The following is a 21319-nucleotide window of genomic DNA, read 5'->3' as shown; positions in this document are numbered from 1 at the left end:
TGAGTGAGTTTTGGGTGGAGGAACTTGACTGGCCTGCACAGAGTCCTGACCTCAACCCAATAGAACACCTTTGGGAAGAATTAGAGTGGAGACTGTGAGCCAGGCCTTCTCATCCGACATCAGTGCCTGGCCTCACAAATGTGCTTCTGGAAGAATGGTCAAACATTCTCATAGTCACACTCCTAAACCTTGTGGACAGCCTTCCCAGAAGAGTTGAAGCTGTTATAGCTGCAAAGGGTGGGCCAACTCAATATTGAACCCTACGGACTAAGACTGGGATGCCATTAAAGTTCATGTGTGTGTAAAGGCAGGCATCCCAATACTTTAATACAATAATATAGTGTGTGTGTGTATATATATATATATTACCATCCCCTGTAATTTTTATGTGTATACATATGTTCTTATAATTGTATTTTATATATATATATATATATATATATATATATATATATATATATATATATATTGTATATATAGTGAGAGAGAGAATGATATCGAGCAAGTATATACTGTATATATATATAGAAGCATATCTATTTTAGGTGTCTTTGTATTGTGGTTGTATATATACAGTATAAGTAAATCTATATAGACAGACACATGTAAGGAGTTCTTTCATTGCCAAGCTTGCATAGAGTAGACTGGTAAATTGTAGGTGAGGTGCAGAGGAGCCCCAGCCCTGCCCATCCGTCCAGCTTCTAGACAGGCTGTTACCTGGGAGCTGCCTCTCCGTATCCCTCCTCCCCCTCCCCAGCATGTCACGTGATCGTACATCTGCCAGACCGGCGGAGAAGAAGAAAAGAAGAGAATGAAGCAGACAAGGGAAGGGATGCTCTTTCATCCTTAGCCGGATTCAGCACCACCCGCCCGGACCGCCGGCTCTGGGCTCAGCAGACCTGTGGCTTCCTGTGGCTTTGTCCTGCATCTCCTGCACTTGACCCAACTTGGACTCAACTTTTGCCAGTTCCCTCCCCTCGCCCAGCCCTTTGTCATTGCCTAGTGGAGGCAGAGCCATGCTTGACAAGTGGATGTCTTTTGGCCAGCGGGTGTCGGGCTGTGGGGGTTAAGCAGCAGCTCTTCCCTTTGGCTCCCCCTTGTCTCTTGAGCCCCCCATCTTCCTGGCATACCGTCCTCCCGGGCGTGCATGGATTAGCTGCTGAGAAGATGCCTGTGATGAAAGGGCTGCTGGCCCCGCAGAACACTTTCTTGGATACTATAGCCACCAGATTCGACGGGACCCGTAAGTGTTAATGAATGCCTCAGTGCCATCTATCCCCAATAATGTGATGGGTATGAGTCTATCTGGTGTGTGGCTGGAGAAGCTTAACGGACCTTTGTATGCCTAGGCTCACACCAAAGAGCCAGGTCTTTGTTTAATTACAGCTAGAGAAAGAACAAAGGTAGACGGACTATGCTTGTGCATCTGAAGTTTACCTAGTGCTGGGCTTGGATACTATTCATCACCAGCTCCTATCCTTTGTATCCCAATCTGACATCATTGCCCCATTGCATAGCTGGTGGAGTAAACCTGATAGCTATCCTCCTAGGGATATTCATCACCTGCATGCTTATGATGCTATGCCTGTGCATCTGAAGTTTACCTAATGCTGGGCTTGGATACTATTCATCACCAGTTTATATCCTTTATCTCCCAATATGACATCATTGCCCCATTGGATAGATGGTGGGGTAAACCTAATAACTATTGTTCTATGGGGTTATTCAGCACCTGCATGCTTATGATGCTATGCTTGCACATCTGAAATTTAACCAGTGCTGGGCTTGGATACTATTCATCACCAGCTTATATCCTTTATCTCCCATATATGACATCATTGCCCCATTGGATAGCTGTTGAGGTAAACATAATAACTATTGTTCTATGGGGTTATTCAGCACCTGCATGCTTATGATGCTATGCTTGCACATCTGAAGTTTAACCAGTGCTGGGCTTGGATACTATTCATCACCAGCTTATATCCTTTATCTCCCATATATGACATCATTGCCCCATTGGATAGCTGTTGGGGTAAACCTGATAACTGTTGTTCTATAGGGTTATTCAGCACCTGCATGTTTATAATGTTATGCTTGTACATCTGAGGTTTAGTGCTGGGCTTGGATACTATTTATCACCAGCTTATATCCTTTATCTCCCAATATAACATCATTGCCCCATTGGATAGCTGTTGGGGTAAACCTGATAACTATTATCCTAGGGTTATTTAGCACCTGTATGTTTATGCTGCTATGCTTGTACATCTGAAATTCACCTAATCCTGGGCTTGGACGCTATTCACCACCAGCTTATATCTTTTGTCTGCCAAATATTACATCAGTGCCCCATTGGATAGCTGTTGGGGTAAACCTGATAACTATTGTCCTAGGGTTATTCAGCACCTGCATGCTTATGATGCTATGCTTGTGCATCTGAAGTTTAGTGCTGGACTTGGATACTATTCATCATCAGCTTATATCCTTTATCTCCCAATATGACATCATTGCCCCATTGGATAGATGGTGGGGTAAACCTGATAATTATTGTCCTAGGATTATTCAGCACCTGCATGCTTATGATGTTTTGCTTGTGCATCTGAAATGTACCTAATGCTGGGCTTTGACACCATTCACAACCAGCTCCTATCCATTATATTACAAGCTGACATCATTGCCCCATTAGATAGCTGGTGGGGTAAACCTGATAACTATTGTCCTAGGGTTATTCAGCACCTGCATGCCTATGATGCTATGCTCGTGCATCTGAAGTTTAGTGCTGGGCTTGGATACTATTCATCACCAGCTTATAATCTTTATCTCCCAGTCTGACATCATTGCCCCAATGGATAGCTGTTGGGATAAACCTGATAACTATTGTCCTGGGGTTAATCAGCACATGCATGCTTATGATGCTGTGCTTGTGCATCCCAAGTTTAACTAGTGCTGGGCTTGGCTATTATTCAACATCAGCTCCTATCTTTTATCTCCCAATCTGACATCATTGCCCCAATGGATAGCTGTTTGGGTAAATCTGAGAACTATTGTCCTAGGGGTATTCAGAAACTGCATGCTTATGATGCTGTGCTTGTGCATCGGAAGTTTAACTAGTGCTGGGCTTGGCTATTATTCAACATCAGCTCCTATCTTTTATCTCCCAATCTGACATCATTGCCCCAATGGATAGCTGTTGGGATAAACCTGATAACTATTGTCCTAGGGTATTCAGCACCTGCATGGTTATGATGTTATGTCATTATAGTAAAACTATAGTACGTTGTATTTAGAAACCCAATACCTAGAAGGAGCATGCACTATTTAATATGGGGTTGACTGTTTAACCCATGCAAGGTCTGGATGATGCATTGATTTGGATGCTGAGCAAAGCAGAATTTCAGATCTATCCCTGATAATGATATACTCTTGCTTTGCTAAGTGATGAGATGCTGCAACATGTATAGTTTCTGGAGATTACAACATTACAGGCAGCTCACGTGTTAAATGTGTATTGTTTGCAGTATCTCTGCGTTGAGACACTCATTCACACACTCAATTATGATAAAACGTGAGCACTTACTACAGTTGTGGAGAGAAAGAAAATGTCATGTTTGGTAGTTTTCCAGCTTCACAATCAGACCTGGTGTGGATATTCTAGACAAATGTGGTGACTGATGCCACTAATCAGCCCCTACTTTAAATGATCTAAGACTGTCCATGTCCCCTATGTGGTGGTCTGTACTGCTCCTGTGCTCTAGGAGTGGCTGTATACCCTTCCTGACAATTCATCTGCCTGAAAAGTGCTCACCCAAGCTATTTAACTATTCTTCTACCTCGAGCTTCAGCTACTCCGGGGACTACTCCATATACAGCTGGTTAGCAGATTTTACAATACAATTACTGAGGCAATGATATGTGTCTAGCTTTACAATGTGATTATAAGGCAGACACTCCATGGAAGGGTCGTGTGCACATAGCACGCTGCTAGTTTCATTTCCATTCCTTTGTAAGAAAAGCCATTACTACTGATACTGGGCTGAGCTGTCAGGCTCAGCACCATGGACAGCGCACTGTCAGGATCAGCACCATGGACAGCGCACTGTCAGGCTCAGCACCATGGACAGCGCACTGTCTGTCTACACGGCGTGCAGCGATCTGAGTGCTGCAGAAGGCAGGGGGATTAATTGCAATTAGAATTCCCCAGCCTTTGTCAGCTTGTTGCCCATTTGTCACAGTAACAAGTGTTGGTGGAGGCACACAATGAAAGCATTTAGCTGCAAGGATATTACATCTTTTAAAAATAATACTTTCTTAAAATGGTACTAAACCCAAAAACAATCGTTTAGTATATTGCAGATTATCAATCCTTACATGTGGCTGCTGGGTTAGTTTTCTTGTTTTTTTTAGGCTTGTTTCTCCTTTATTTCCCCCTAGTGATCTGGCCAGCTACACACTCTGGATGAAGGAGCAACAGAGACACCTTTGGACAGCAGCAATACCCTCTGGGGAAAAGGCAGTGTTAGCTGCAATAGAATATTAAGATGGACTTGGTTAACAAATGAATTCTGAACTCTAGCTAACACTTTATAAGCAGTTACAGAAACAGGTGTTTTTTTTTTTTTTAGATAAAGGTTTTACATAAATGAATAAAAGATGAACATTTTAGAAACCCCAGTCAGTGTTAAATTGCTTGTCTTAACCCTTTAACTGCCACTTCTGCTAGACAGCTTGGTCTGATAAATGAAGTTGAAAAATAACATTCTCTGACAGGATCAAAAAGTAACAATAAAGACAGAAAAAATATTAAAAAAGAATGCAGCCACCACATGTAAGGCCCCTTTCTGCCCGCTAATCCCTGCTAAGTAGATGGAGGCCATGTCTGTGTCCGCTCTGCTTATGCAGAGCAGACACAGACACTGCCCACTTTCCTTTATGTGTGGATGGATGTAAATGGACCGCCTGTCCATTTACACCTTACTGCCATCTGTTTCAATTTGCTGGATGGAAGGGGAATGATCCGCATTTGTCTGTTTTTGGCAGATTGGATTGAATGTAGGTGGGTTTAAACGTACATATGTCCATTTGCTCCCGCCACTCCGTAGAGGAGAGTGGAGGTTCTGATCAGGTCCGTCTGAAAAACAGACATGGGGACCTGATCAGAATGTCCGTGTGTAAGAGGCCTAGCAATTGGTAAGCTGTAATATCTTTTGTTTTTGGGTTTAAGCATTCTACGATGCAACAGTTGTATATGTTTCCTTAGAGCATACATACAGTATAATGGAGAAGGTGTACAGACAGACAGGTACTTAGCCTCCTGATCAGAGCATCCTGCCAACAAGAGTAGAGGGATCTGAGAACCATATGAGGTATCTGCTTGCGCTGCTTCAATACAAGCAGGTGATGGCTATACTTCTAGGCAACATCCGTGTGGCATATTGCTTAAGGAAATGATCTCCTTATCATGAAATATCCTGTTCACATCTCTCCTGCCAGGAGCGTAAGCTTTATGAAAATTATATGGAAAACCCGTCTTTGTTTAATTTACCTAGTTAAGATTTCCAGCCAGGTTCCTCTGTGCCTGTTTATTCAAAAGAACCAGCAAGCTAGGGCATACTAAGGTACTTGAGCCCATGATGTCAGGGTGCCCTTATATAATTGTTGCTTCCTCTTAATTACCATCTGTGTGCTAACATTACATTCTGTTGACAAAAATCCAACAATGTATTTTCATTTTGTTTCCCTTCTCCTATTTTCTCTTTAAACATCTAGAAAAGTAATCAAGATCTCGAAACGTTTGCCAAAACATAATAAAATCATTCTGAGCGCTAAGCAAAATAGTCCAATTTAATTTTGCATGAAACATGATAAGGCTGTTTTTTGCAGGGTTCCCTGTGTTTTAACTATGCCTTTGACACTGTGTACTCTGCTTGCTGTCAACTATGCACAGGTGTGGAGCAGCATACTCTAGATATAAGCCTAAGAGGATGTAGTGAGAATGTATCTATGGCTGCTAGTTGGCACTGTTGGGTCTGCTGTTATTATGCTGCTTACAGATGAATAGTGTGTGGAGTTGGACACATTTGTTTTCTCTCTGATTAAGTCGAATGACTGGGGCATGATTGCCTGCAGTTATAGTTGAACAAAGAAATGACAAATCTTGGTAATTTATTCATGTGTAAAAGCCTCAAGTTTAAATAAAACACCGCTAGAGGAAAAATAATTAAAATGCACCGGAAGATGTGTGCACTAAAGCAATAATGATTTGTAAAACTGAATTATGAGGTAAAAAAAAAATAAAAATAGTACCATAATTCTGTGGCTCTCTAGTATTTATAATTGCAGTCCAGCATGGTTCAAGGGTTTTGAAATAGATATTGTACTAAAAAAGTGCAATGTCATGCACTGGCTCAGCAATTGTAGGGTTAATTGTTCTTTTTATTTATTTTCTATGCATCCCCAATGATACCAGCCCAGAAAACTAGGCATGAACTGGCTTCGTTGAATGGGAGGGACGGGGAACATCCCCATGGCAAGAAGGGAGACAAGCATGTAACCTTCTGTTATGCATGTACTTTAGCACTCTTGGGGTGACACACCAAAAAAGGGGTAAACCTCCCAAAACACAGATGTCTGATTGTGACAGGCACTGAAACTCATTTCCATGTTAACCTGCTCTATAATGAGTATGACATTCCATTCAACTGTACATTCATTGTAGATGTATTCTCCAACATGTTTTTAATTTATTCCCCTACCCAAAGTTGGCCCTGAAGAATGCCCAATGCCCAAAACCCATTGACTATGTTTTATGGCTTACTCAAATAAAGTGATCATTGTTCTCCAACTGGTTTCCAAGACCTTTTATTCACGTATAGCACTTATCACCTACCTTCACAATCTGCTTCATCAGACTTATTTTCACCAGTGCACTTCATCACAAATTTAGTTGCAGGCTTCAACTTAATTTTTTTTATAAATCCCAGAAACTTTGATCAGATTGAGGTGAAATTCGAAAAAAGTCAGACTGAGTGCAATTACCTGGCTTCACTCATCCTGTATTAATAGGGAATAGGGTCTACTTTGATACCAGACTCTTCACTGTCAGTGTCGCTCTCTTTAATTCTAGTGTCTTCTATAACAATGTAACTATGGTTATACAGTAAATCAAACCTCTGTAGACAAAGTCTCATCATGACTCCATAGGCCAGGTCCTTGTAGCTGCAAATTATTATTATTATTATTATTTGCTTTATCCTTGTAGTCATAGTCTAGTATCCTTATACAGTGTTTTGAAAAAGTATTCATACCCCTTAAAATTTTCCACATTTTATCATGTTACAACCAAAAATGTGAATTTTTTTTATTGGGATTTTATGTGGTAGACCAACACAAAGTGGCAAATAATTTTGAAGTGGAAGGGAAATGATAAATGGTTTGCAATTTTTTTTACAAATAAATATCTTTAAAGGGTGGCGTGTATTTGTATTCAGCTCCCTTTACTCTCATATCCCTAACTAAAATCTAGTTGAACCAATTGCCTTCAGAAATCACCTAATTAGTAAATAAAGCCCACCTGTGTGTCATTTAATCTCAGTATAAATACAGCTGTTCTGTGAAGCCCTCAGAGATTTCATAGATTATATTAGTGAACAAACAACATCATGAAGGCCCAGACAGGTCAGGGATAAAATTGTGGAGAAGTTTAACCACTTCCAGACCGGACACTTTTACCCCCTTCCTGACCAGGGCAATTTTCAGCTTTTAGCGCTATCACACTTTGAATGACAATTGCGTGGTCATGCAACACTGTACCCAAATGAATTTGTTACCATTTTTTTGAGATAGATAAAGCTTTATTTTGGTGGTATTTATTCACCACTGGGATTTGTATTTTTTTTGCTATGTAAATGAAATGTCCAAAAAATTTGAAAAAAAGTGTTTTTTTAATAAAATTTTGCAAATAAATACTATTTCATCATAAATCTTAGCCAAAATTTATTCCGTAATCTTTTTAGTAAAAAAAAAAAAAATCCAAATTAGTTTATAAGCAAAAATTATAATTTTTAAACATTTTTTTTTACATTTTTATTTTATTTTTTTATATTATTATTTTTTATTTATTTATTTTTTTTACATACTGTCACCCTAGCAGTACAGTGTCACCATGGTGACACTGTACTACTTGTGAGGGGTGATGAAAATTTTTTTTTTTTTTTACACTGATTACTTTTACACCCATATAGGATGTAAAAGCAATCATTTCTCTTTCTCTCTGTGTGCATTCTTGCACTCATTGAGAAGAACTGAGTGAGCTGTGATTGGTCACAGCTTGTCACATGGTACAAGGCTTTTGTGAATAGCCTTGTACCATGTGACCTCTGTGATCATTCACAGATTTCACACATAGTAAGCAATGATGTCAGAAGTGACATCTTGCTTACTACTTTGCGTGTGATCACTGATTGGCCAATCAGTGATCACATGATCGGGACCTCGTACAGAGGTCCCGTCCGACGATCGGTATTTCACTGTGTCCGGAGGACACAGCGGGCACCGGATCGCGGTGCTGCGTGCTCCCAGGGAGCGCGCACAAGCAGGGTGCGGGGAGGCCGTTTATAGACGGCCACCCGACCCTGCAGTGCCACCGTCGAGCCGTTTATATACAACAGCCGGTCGGGAAGTGTTTAAAGCAGGGTTAGGTTATAAAAAAATATCGCAAGCTTTGAACATCTTATGGAGCACTGTTCAATCCATCATCCAAAAATGCAAAGAGTATGGCACAACTGCAAACCTACCAAGACATGGCCGTCCACCTAAACTGACAGGCCGGGGAAGCAGAGCATTAATCAGAAAAGCAGCCAAGAGGCCCATGGTAACTCTGGAGGAGCTGCAGAGATCCACAGCTCAGGTGGGAGAATCTGTCCACAGGACAACTATTAGTCATGCACTCCACAAATCTGGCCTTTATTGAAGAGTGGCAAGAAGAAAGCCATTGTTGAAAGAAAGCCATAAGAAGTCCTGTTTGCAGGTTGTGAGAAGCCACGTGGGGACATAGCAAACATGTGGAAGAAGGTGCTCTGGTCAGATGAGACCAAAATTTTACTTTTTGGCTTAAAAGCAAAACCTGTCAGAGTCTGCAAAAGACTTGAGAATGCGGCAGAGGTTCACCTTCCAGCAGGACAATGACTCTACACATTCAGCCAAAGCTACAATGGAATGGATTAGATCAAAGCATATTCATGTGTTAGAATGGACCACTCCTGATGACATCATGAGAATTGAAATGTGTTGGGCGGGTCTAACTTATGTCAATTCCGGTTTCCATACATGGCTGTGGAACGCATGGCGTTCAGTTCTTAAAGGCTCTTTTAAGTCTTTTTGGCTATTTTTCTTTTCAATAAAAAAGGTGTTACACAATAGCAGCTTCCCTTTCTCTTTGGCATATTTGCTTGTGGTCCAGTACAAGTACAAAGATATGGTACTATCTTCATGGTCTGGCATGTGGAAGATCAGTGAGCCAGTAAATGGAGGAACTTCAGGAAACGGGTCTACCTTTGCAGTGAGTGAGGTGAAAAAGGGGGAGCTTGTGTGGAAGTACTTATCCTTTGTTTGTTCACAGTGCACTGAAGCTTAAGTAACAAGAATATGGACTGTATTTAAAGCACGGACTATATAACTATTGCATATTGCTATTTGATCATTTGTATTCATATGCAGCATTCTTTTTTCCATTGGGGGAGGTGCATTATAGCACCATACACCTTTGGGTTTGATTAGTAATCTCATTTGCACATTTTTAGGTGTTTGATGCACAGTTCATTGCATATTACATGGTTTATAGCATTGGTATCGTTGCATAACATCTATGTTTTAGGGGGGAGGTGTATTATAGCACCACACACAATTTGTTTTTTTATTAGTTTTTGCCATTTATTTATTTTACAGTGTGCATTGGTATCCCCCTTGGCGAGGGTGTACCGAACTTTGTATCCAGGTACGCCATCCTTACGAGGACTAATTACTCTTTTACTTAGTTGGGGAATTTTTTTTGGTTTGATTTTTGTTGGTTCCGCCTACACACCTAGTCCACTCACATCACATTAGAGTGCCCTGCAGGACTTCCATGGATTACCTTCCTTTCATTCCATTCATACCTCAATCTGATTATTTTTAGAAAGGGGGAAGGTGTCCTGTAGTAGGATATGATTTTTACGATCTAGGGATCGGAATCCATTCCATAGTGCACTGCAGGTTTACACATACTTTAGCGAGGTGTCAGCATTACTTAAATATTTTGGGAACAGTGCTACACCCTTATATTCCATTCCATTACACATTCCAGTTGTAAAGTAAATGAAAATCCCAAATTTTGTGTTGCCAACAGCACAGGAATAGAGGGGAGATCTTTACTCTATCCAAAATGAAAAGAAAAAATGTTTTGCCTTTTGATCTGCTTTTAAAAATATTATTCAAGTCAAGTTGATATTTCACATATTTATCTAAAAAAAAAAAATTAAACAACTATACATTACATTTAAAAGAGAGTAAAGTGGAACTTCACTCTCTCAATCAGCACTAACTATTTTTAATCCTTATGCTGCTAGCATTAGTAAATTGATTGGTTAGTATAGAATAATTACTTTTTTTTCCTTTACATTTGTTCAGTTACTTCCTGTTTGGATGCCTAGACAAATGATGTTATACATCCCAGGATTCTTAAGGGGGGGAGGAGGGGTTTTCTTAGCTAAGCACACCCTCCTGCTTGCTTGCCTGAGCTAAGGGCAGATAGATTCCATGAATCATCTACCCTTACTCAAGATGGCCATGACCAGAAATGCTAGGGGGTGTTTTTGATTTGTTTTTGTTTTTGTTTTTGTTTTTGATTTCTCAGTATATTATGGAATGGAGATATGGATGGATGGGAGAGTTTGCTTTGACTATTAAAAATGAATTACATTTTTGGTTTGTGATGCTCAGATGCAGTGTAGTTCCGCTTACAGATGGAATAAAACACAAATCCTTGATTAGCTTGTTAGTGTGAAAGTTCTATGTTTCATATTTGAGATAATAACATTTCTGTCTTTATTTATACTACATAGGATGTTCTACCTGGCAGTGCGGGTGTTAAGAAAAGCTTTACTACTGACTTTGTTTTGGTAATTCCTGATTTGCCTGGATATCCTCCGGAAACATGTTTGCATAGTGTGCTTGTTTGTGATCTGAGCATGAGGGAAATTAGCCTCTTGCATAATAACCAGCCAGTGGCTAAGAAGTGATATTAACAATTTCATGCAACGTTTATAAACAGCGATTCACTATGCATCACTGAGAGGTTAATATTTACGCGTGTAAAATATCAAATATATTAATCGTCTTACTCCTCAGTATTTCTATTGCTCAGTTACAGCAATTATTCTCTTGTTCTGTTGGATATATTTTTCTGTTTTCAGTTGATTACTTCTCTTTGCTCCCTGTTGCAAACTCAAAAGGATCAGTCCACCCAAAACTGAAATTTCTGTTGCAGATGACGGAGACTGAAAAACCTAATTATGACTTTGTGGTTCTGGTGATGAGATCTCTGCACTTACATCTGCCTTGCCCATTACTTGGGGATTCCAATCTTCACATTGGGTTCTTCAATGCCCTGTGCACATGATAAGAAAATCGTCCAAAAAATTTAGCGGAACCACTGATCGAACGATTTTCTCTTCAATGATGAGCAGGATGTTTTAACCGATAACGATATTGTGAACTAAAAAATCCAGTTGAACAATAGTGAAAAATGTTGTCGTTTAGCATACGACCGATTTTCTATGCAGTGGTATGACGATCGTATGGAAAAAATCTATTAAGCGCTATCAGGAGCTATCACGCATGAGCGGAAACAGAAGATGGCGCGGATTTTTATGTCCAAGGAATCTTCGCAAACACGAACAAAAAATCCAAATGTTAAAAGTAGATTAGCCTAATGAGATAATGAAACCAGAATTCTGCATTTTATATTTTTATGTATCACTATTTATGTATATAGATAATGTAATAAACTAGATTATACTCATTGCTGTTAATTGTTGTGTATATCATTCATTCTGGCCGGAAGGGCGTGGCTAGAAGTTCACACCACACTGCATCACTTCCACTTGTATGGAAGACGTCAACAGTATGTATTGCCCGACGAACTATTTTTTTTATTGGTTAATGTGGGCCACGATTTCAACGAACGAACGAACTCCTCTCGGTCGTCGGATGACTGATCGGTCGATTTTTCAATTGTGTATTCCCACCTTTAGTCTTTTTTATGTTATGGAGAGTGCAGCAGGAGCAGTGATCACACAATGTATTATGGGGACTTTCTAAGGAAGCATGAAAAGAATGAGGAGTTATGACGGGGAGTGCTTGACTATGGAGACCCCATATGATAGAAGCCATTGGGTGGTTTAGTCCATCATGCTCTTCCTAGAAATTAAATATCTCATATTAGCTAAACTGATATGACATAAACTAGCTTGTATCTTTTATACACATTGAGGAAATCTTTGGCTCTTAAGCTCTTGCGTCACCATACAAATTACAATGTGACCATACAATCTTTTTACCATCAACTTTAGTTTTACCAAAACTATGTATTATGTGGGCCTAGCTAAAGCATCCAATTAATCTGTATCCAGTCAGACAGGATAATGCACAATATAGTCAGTAGATCTAAAGGAAATTGTACAATCAGATTGTAATGGGTTTGGTGCACTTATGACTGATATGTAAAGTAAAAAGACAAATTAGAATCCCTTACTCCCAGTTCATAAAAACAAATCAGAAACTTGTTATAACACATTAAAGCAAAAGTGTAATTGCATTCAGTAGCAGAAGTGAGGGGAAAAGTCTCACTATTATCAAGCTGCTTCTTCTATAAGATTACTAATGTAAAATTTCATACTTGAGATTGCCAATCACTTCAAAAACAAGATTGACACAATTCGCAAGGACATCGCTGTAGCTCACACTCCCTTCAAACCCATCCCCTCTCACACAACTACCCCCTCATCACCCCTCTCCCTCGACACAATCTGCAGAGACTTCATCGCTGCTCAAACTCCCTCCAACCCCGTCCCCTCTCACACAGCTACCCCCTCATCACCCTTCTCCCACAGCCCCACCACTGCTCTGACCTCCATCAAACCCAACATTCCTCACAATGAAGCCCCCTCAACACTCCACACCTTCGACCTTACTACCATCGAGGAGGTCTCCAAGGTCTTCTATGATGCCCGCCTCACCACCTGCCCCCTCTACCCTATCCCCTCACAACTCCTACGACCTCCCTCCCCCTCCATCCTACGCTCCCTCGCTCACATCTTTATACTCTCCCTCTCTTCTGGTGCATTCCCCTCCCCTCTGAAGCATGCACACATCACCCCCATACTTAAAAAGCCCTCCCTGGACCCCAATGACCCAAACAACTTCAGACCCATCTCCCTGCTCCCATTCACATCCAAACTCCTCGAGCGCCTAGTCTACACTCTCCTAAGCTCTCACCTCAATGACAACAAATTCCTCGATCCCCTACAGTCCAGGTTCCGTCCTCTACACTCCACCGAAACTGCCTTACTCAAACTCTCCAAAGACCTTCTAACCTCCAAAGCTAATGGCCACTATTCAGTGCTCCTACTTCTTGACCTCTCCGCGGCCTTCGACACAGTCGACCACCCCCTCCTCCTCAAAAAACTACACTCCTTTGGCCTCAGAGATTCCGCTCTCTCCTGGCTCTCATCCTACCTATCACAACATTTCTTTCAGCGTTACCTATAATGCTACCACCTCCCCCTCACTCCCCCTCTCTGTTGGGGTCCCTCAAGGCTCCGTCCTCAGGCCTCTTCTCTTCTCCATCTACACCTCCTCCCTTGGCCAACTCATACACTCTCACGGCTTCAACTACCACCTCTATACCGACGACACACAAATCTATCTCTGAACCCCTTGCCTCACCCCCTCAGTCTCTGCCCGAATCACAAACCTACTGAAAGACATATCAGACTGGATGTCGCTCCACTTCTTTAAACTGAACCTCTCCAAAACCGAGCTCCTAGTCTTCCCCCCAGCCCGCACCCCCCCCCCATTGACTTCTCCATCACGTCCAACAATGCCAGTATCAGGCCCGCTCGCAGGCCAGAGTACTTGGTGTCATTCTGGACTCCAACCTATCCTTCCAGCCCCAAGTCCAATCATTAACAAACTCATGCAGACTCCACCTCCGCAACATCGCCACAATCCGCACGTTCCTAACCCCAGAAACCACTAAACAGCTCATCCACTCCCTCATCATATCACGACTCGATTACTGCAACTCCCTCCTCACTGGCCTGCCTTGCCACAGGCTATCCCCACTTCAGTTGATCCTGAATACGGCAGCCAGACTCATTCACCTTACCAACTGCTCTCTTTCCGCCACCAACTCTGCCAATCCCTCCACTGGCTTCTGATTGCACAACGGATCAAATTCAAAATCCTAACACTGATTTACAAAGCTGTCCACCATACTGCCCCAAATTACATCACTGACCTAATATCCAAGTACCACCCAACATGCACACTCCGCTCCTCACAAGACCTCCTTCTCTCTAGTTCCTTGGTCTCCTCCTCCCATGCCCGCCTCCAGGATTTCTCCAGGGTGTCACCCATCCTCTGGAACTCCCTGCCCCAATCCATCAGACTATCACCTACTCTCCTCTCCTTTAGGCATACCCTGAAAACCCACCTCTTCAGGGAAGCCTATCCCACCCCCTGCTAATTTGCCAACCTCCTACACTCTTCCTACCACTCCATCCCCCACAGCTATCTCCTCCTGTACCACTATCCCCTCCCTCCTAGATTGTAAGCTCGAAAGAGCAGGGCCCTTGAACCCCTCGTGTATCACATTGTATTGTTACTGTACTGTCGCATGTTCTGTCCCCCTTTGTAATGTACAGCACTGAGTGAACTGTTGGCGCTTTATAAATACTGTATAATAATAATAATACTAATTTACTATGCTGACATCACTATCGCTAGCTGGAGCCAGCACCAGCAGCATTCTGTGAATGCGATATTTTAGATTGTTATTTTGTGAGTAGAATCTTTTTGCTTTTATTCAATAAGCCATTGCGGTACTTCACTATAGAGATCTTTCTTTGTATTTGAGCGCTTCACTTTTAAAGAGGAAAGATATCAGAACATCTAAACATCTTAGGAGTGGAAAATCCAAGTTGGATCACACACAGCTTCATGCTTGTATAGACCTCCTATAACCTGGGGTCTAATGTTTAGGTAAGAGGTTGTGTTTGGTGGTGGTGGAGCACTTATTATGGGATTATGTGGATTCATGGACACTTTTTAATCATTGGATTATGTTGATCAATGGACACTTTTTATTCCTGGGAGAGTTAATTTGACACATGAATTTTACTACAAATGTTATATAGATAGAGATAACACATATTTTGTTTAATCATTTAATGACATAATATTTACACTCAGCAAGACATTTTTTGGTATACTATTATTTATTTATTACAGTTACTTATATAGCGCCGTCAATTTACACAATGCTTTACACATATATTATTATTGTACAGGATTTATATAGCGCCAACAGTTTGCACAGCGCTTTACAATATGAGGGAGACAGTACAATTACAATACATTTCAGTAAAGAAGGAATATGAGGGCCCTGCTCGTGGAGCTTACAGTCTAAAGGTACATTCCCATCAGTCCCTAACCCTCAAGAGGCATAATATCTAAGGCCCCTAACTAACATTCATTCATACACATACTAGAGCCGATTTAAACAGGAGCCAATTCACCTACCAGCATGTGTTTGGAGCGTTGGAGGAAACCGGAGTACCCGGAGGAAACCCACGCAGGCACAGGGAGAACATGCAAATTCCAGGCAGGTGGTACCGTGGTTGGGATTCAAACCAATGACCCTAGTACTGCCTAAGTACTAAGGGTGACAATGCTGTTTGTACTGCAGTGAAAACGCACAGCAGTATTATCATCATGCTGTGAACAGGGTAGTCTTAGATGGGCACGTCATTTTAAATGGACAAACAAAAAACCTAACTGCAGCTAATACAATTTTTTTCTTAAAAAAAAACTAAATAAATGAGTGAAAGCTTGCCATCATAAGAACCCATGTCAGTGCTATATGGCTTGTACCAACCCTTATAACTGTCATTTTTATTAGACAGTGTGATTTGCATGTAAAAGTATAGAAACATATAAATAAAAAACAGTGAAAGCTGGCCATCATAAGCACCCATGTCAGTGCTATATGGCTTGTACCAACCCCTACAGCTGTCATTTTTTTTAGACAGAGTGATTTTCATGTAAAAGTGTGGAAAAATATAAATAAAGGCCCGTGAAAAAAAAATCATATACTAAATACTATCCTAAAAATATGTTTACCTTTTGAAAAAAAAATAAATGCACATATTTTGCAGGTAAACAAATTGTGCATTTATTATTTTTTCTAAGGAGCCTGAAGAGCATTGCCCCCATAATCAGCAGATCAAGGGTGCAATCTCAGGCGCCTGTAGATTCTCAGGATAGCTGTCTGCCTGTACCTCCCATATGGGCAGGTGGCTACTTGAGAGCAGGAAGATCAATAAACTACAAGAGTGCTCACCAGAGCCCTCACTGTTCATTGAGAACAACAAGCCGTCAGCCACAATGGTTGATGATAATTGTAGTCTGTTAATTCACAGGAAAATGTGAATGAATGATGTGGGAGTGTGGGCGGAGCCCCGCAAGGCCATGCTGTGTTCAAATTGTGATAGCAGGTGTGGGGAGAGGATCCCTCACCCGCTGAAGGGGATCAGGGGAAGAGGGGGTGCATGCTGAACATGTTACACCCTAACCCTAGGTTCACACCTAAGTGTTTTCTGTGTTTTGTGTTTTGCAGAAACGCAGTACAGTCCATTTAACATGATTTCCTACGGGACATGTTCACATCTGCACGTTTTCACCCAGTGCATTTTTTGGAAAGGGTCAAGGACTTTTTTTGAATGAAAAAAGTTGCGTTTTTGGTTCTGTAGACTTCAACAGAAATGCTGCAGAAAATATGTATTGCATTTTTGCAGTGTTCTTGATGCATTTTGCCTTTTAATTCTGCCTAGCAACAAAAAAAAAAAGAGCATAAAAAATACGGTAAAAACATAAAAAACGCAGGTGGAAAACGCAATGCAGAAACAGCTCAAACGCAACCTGCATAGGTGTGGACCTAGCCTAAATATGGATGTAACATGTTCAGGAAAGTGAACTTAGCCTTTAACAGGTATTAACCTCCCTGGTGGTATTCCCGAGTGTAGCTCGGGGTTAACTTTTAGTACCAAAAGTGGTAGCCCCAGCTACACTCGGGATTACCCTGCAGCGTTGCTCTGGGATTCCCACCAACACTTACCTTGTCCTTCACTCCCGCAAGGCCCCCCCTGCAGTGTCCCCGGCCATCTCCTCCGGCTGATGCCGGCATTCATCTTCTGGTTTCCATTCCCTGTGAGCGTCAGGACATACAGGGGACGGAACCGATGAGAAATTCAATAAACTAAAATCACATAGTAAAACATTACTGTATCAAAGCATTTCACATACATTTTGTCCCTAGTGCTTTGTCCTGTGCCCTGCCTGCATTTTTACTGTTCTTTCTGCCTGGAAACTGAGAAACGTCCATGGCGTCCAAAAGGATCCCTTTAGGTCAAAAGCGATTTTAGACCAGCTAGAGAATAGCGATAGTAAATTAGAACCACTTGCAGAATTGAGTGATAATGATTTGTGGGGAAATTCTTCATCAGACACTGAAAACGATTCTGCGACTTTGCTCAGGGATGTGCGAACTTGGCGCTCTATTTCAAATTTCAGTGTATTTGGTTTGATTACATTATTGAATTAAAATTATTATTATTATATTAATATTTTTATAAATATTTATTATATTATAATTTATGATTTTGTGTTTTACATTTTATCATACCCGGGATGTTTACTAGACTCTTGTTCGGACAGATTTCAGTGAGTTATTCCTAAGAATTACAGGCCTACAATAAAAAAAACATGTTTCCATGCAAAAAAATGTACCGCTTTGAGCACAGAAATACTGACATAATCAGACCGCTAGGGAGGTTAACCACATACAGGTACCAAAGTACAATATTTTTCACTATAGTAGTCCTTTAAATAAAGTTGTATATTTTGTATACATTTTCTATTACATGCATGTATAGGTTACTGCTATGCATGCTGAATTTTGTACCATTTTCACCTGAAAATATCTTATGTTTTATGGTATGATTTTGCATATCAGATCAATATTGGTTAATCTTTTTTTCCTGGCAATATTGTTTCTTAAGGAAAAAGTCATATCTGTATATAATTGTGTTGAATTTACCGGTCTCCTTCTGCATGCATATCATGCTGTGTCTCATAGACATTGTGGTGATTATACATTAATATATATTTCCTAGTTTTGCATTCATACAATGTCTAAATCTGTGGCAGAGGATTATGTATACAGCTTATGAGCCATTTCCATTTCGAGACCTGTGCCTGGAGAATTGTACATATGCTGTAGGTTGTTATCCTTTGTAGTTCTCCAGTGTGTGGGATCTCTGGAGACATACAGGAGAGGATGGGATTTTACAAATCTGTTCTCCAGAAATCCGTGCTCACAGTGCATACATACAGCTTTGGCCATTGCTATGAATTCTACTCATAGCTATCTTACTGCCAATTAGGCTTTGAGATTCCAGCTTGGCAGCAAACTATGCGAAGGCTTCGGGGCATGGGTTACGTAAGTCAGAGCATACTACTGTCTGTATGCCCACTGAAAGCTAAGGTCCTTCCTTGATAAGCTGCATGAAGGATGTGCAGTAGCTTGCAATGTGGCCTTGAAGCCTTTGTCAAAAAGAAGACATCAAATAATGAAAACATACATTAGCGGCCCCCACCCCCTATAAAAAAAGAAAAAACAATGGTTCTCTTTTTTCTTAGGATTCATTCTTATCAAAAGGATTTTCTGCTTTGTGAAGCTGTGTCAGTATCTCTAAATGCTGTGCAACAAGTACAGCAGCCTTGATATCATCCCCCTACTAGCATGCCCTGTTCATTTAGCACATCACAGTAGCAAGCCCTTAACTGATATGATTGTGAAAAATTAAGTCTTTGCAACCATAATTAGTAGGGGAGGACAGATGGCAAAATTAGACATGTTAATTAAATCCACCTAGTTTTCTCAGGATTATTCAGTATCGTGAGCTTTAATAAAGCCAGAAATTTTCTTTGCTGCTGCCAGAGCAGTGGTAAAAAATGGGTGGCGTTTATCTGGAGAGATGTGTCTAAGAAACAAGGAATTCTTTATATTCGATTAGAACGATTCACTGTGCAGCACAATACTAAATATAGTGATAATGTTTTACCATTTTTAGGTGTTTCTCTAATTCCATATGTAAAAGGCAATGGGGGGAAGTTATTAAAACTGGAGCAGACAGAATCTGAAGTAGCTGTGCATGGCAAACAGTCTGCTTCTATCTTTTATTTTCATAGCTGAACAAGCTGAAAATAAAAGCCTCCCCTCTGATGATGTGCTTATAGCACGAAAGGCCTAAGGAGGAGCTGTGCAGAGTGTGACGTCATTCGCGCCGCCGGAGCCACGAGGAGGCTCGGCGGACATCTTTACTAGGGTCAGTATTGCTACCTTCCTTATCCTTATTTAACCTTTTATGGGTCTGGATCTGCATGCTACCCTGTATTTTATGCTGAGGCAAATAAATTTCCTTAAACATACTACACTATCTCTGGCACCTGTGTGTTTTTTCTGGGGCTCCTTTGTGGAGCTGTTACCCCCACAGAGAAGGTGCCAGTACCATCCAGAGGAGAGAGTCTCACCACCAGTGTGGAGTGCCTGACTGATCTTAAAGGGGACCTCAGGATCCGGCTTTGAGTTTTCGGGGACCCACCGTGAGAGGGATACCTGCCATCTGACTTTTGGAGGATCTGACATCAGGAATGATTATTCCTACATGCGCATAACCCATGCGTTTCTGGTGAGTGCGCATTGCTATTATTTGAGGCCGCAAGAGCTTTGGAAGTTTGCACCCGTTTATTAGAAACCACGAATATTATTACATTGACTTCTGACTGTCTTCAGTATAATTCTTTTAGCGCTGCACCAATCTACCCCCGTTTACATTTTGAAAATAAAAGCTGATTGGCTGCCATACACAGCTGCTCCAAAGTCTGCACATCTTTGATAAATTCACTTTTTCTTAGCCGGCAGATATATTTTAAAGTGGAAGTCTAATATTTTATTTTCTAGCACCTTGTTGAGTATGGGAGGGTTAGGACCTCTGTCTGATTTTTATTGCTGTCTGTAACATATTCCCCCTTGCAGCATCACCAGAAAAAATAAAGTACCTGTAAATCTAAAATTTAAGAAATGTCAGAACAGGGGGAAAAGGAATATCTATCATTGGTCAAGGGCTGGATTTTCACTCATTGTTGGGAAACTTAAAGGGTTAGTTCTCCTGTACCAAAAAACTGATTGTGCACATAAGGGGCGCCTGTACATAAAAGCAAACCATGCAACTTTGACCAAAGATAAGGTGGATGTAAAGGCTCAAGGTTTTTTTACCTTTATGCATTCTATGTATGAAGGTAAAAAACCTTCTGTATGCAGCAATGCCCCAGCCCCCTCAATACTTACCTGAGCCTCATCGCTATCCAGCAATGTGAATTAGAACCTCGACTGTCTCGGGTCTCTGCCTCCTCATTGGCTGAGACAGAAAGTGGGAACCATTGGCTCCCACTGCTGTCAATTACAGCCAGTCAGCCAATGAGGAGAGAGAGGGGACAGGGCCGCTCAGCAGCTTGCTGTGGGGGCACCCAACAGGATGAAAGGGCCAGGAGATTCTGCGGGGGGACAAAAGAAGAGGAGGATCCAGGCTGCTCTGTGGAAAACCACTACACGCAGTAAGTAAGTATAGACATGTTTGTTATTTTCCCAAAAAAAAAAAAATAACCTTTAGAATTACTTTAAATAATGCCCTTGCTATAGGTGTAGGCCATTTATGTACCTCCCAAAGCCAGAACAAAAAACTCCCAGAGATAGCATAATCCCATCCTTCCTTGTTGTTTGGACATTGCAAAGACACTTCCAACAGATTCAAACCACCTACTGTCTCTCTACTGTTACAGTAGCTCTGAGCTCAGTGATGTTGTGATAGAGGAGATAATGGACAACATGTGCAAGGGCTTGAGAGCTTGCTGACGGTGGTGGTGAACAGTAATGGCTGGGAGCATC

The 21319-nt window shown here is 41.2% G+C and overlaps 1 protein-coding gene across 1 annotated transcript in view; it reads left to right on the top strand.

Annotated features, from left to right (window-relative positions):
- Positions 1 to 731: 731 nt before the first annotated feature.
- LOC149474119 (voltage-gated delayed rectifier potassium channel KCNH8-like) overlaps positions 732 to 21319 on the top strand; it is a 625264-nt gene continuing 604676 nt past the window's right edge. Inside the window, exon 1 of the mRNA XM_089671799.1 lies at positions 732 to 1243. Within this exon, the coding sequence (XP_089527925.1) occupies positions 1168 to 1243 (76 nt within the window). The 5' untranslated portion in view covers positions 732 to 1167. The remainder of the gene's footprint in view (positions 1244 to 21319) is intronic.

The sequence above is a fragment of the Staurois parvus genome, unplaced genomic scaffold, assembly GCF_062004578.1.
Source record: "Staurois parvus isolate SC_StPar_1 unplaced genomic scaffold, SC_StPar_1.0 ptg000011l, whole genome shotgun sequence".
NCBI lineage: Eukaryota > Metazoa > Chordata > Amphibia > Anura > Ranidae > Staurois > Staurois parvus.
The sequence above is the reverse complement of the archived record's forward strand: the minus strand, read 5'-3'. Positions and strand labels throughout refer to the sequence as shown.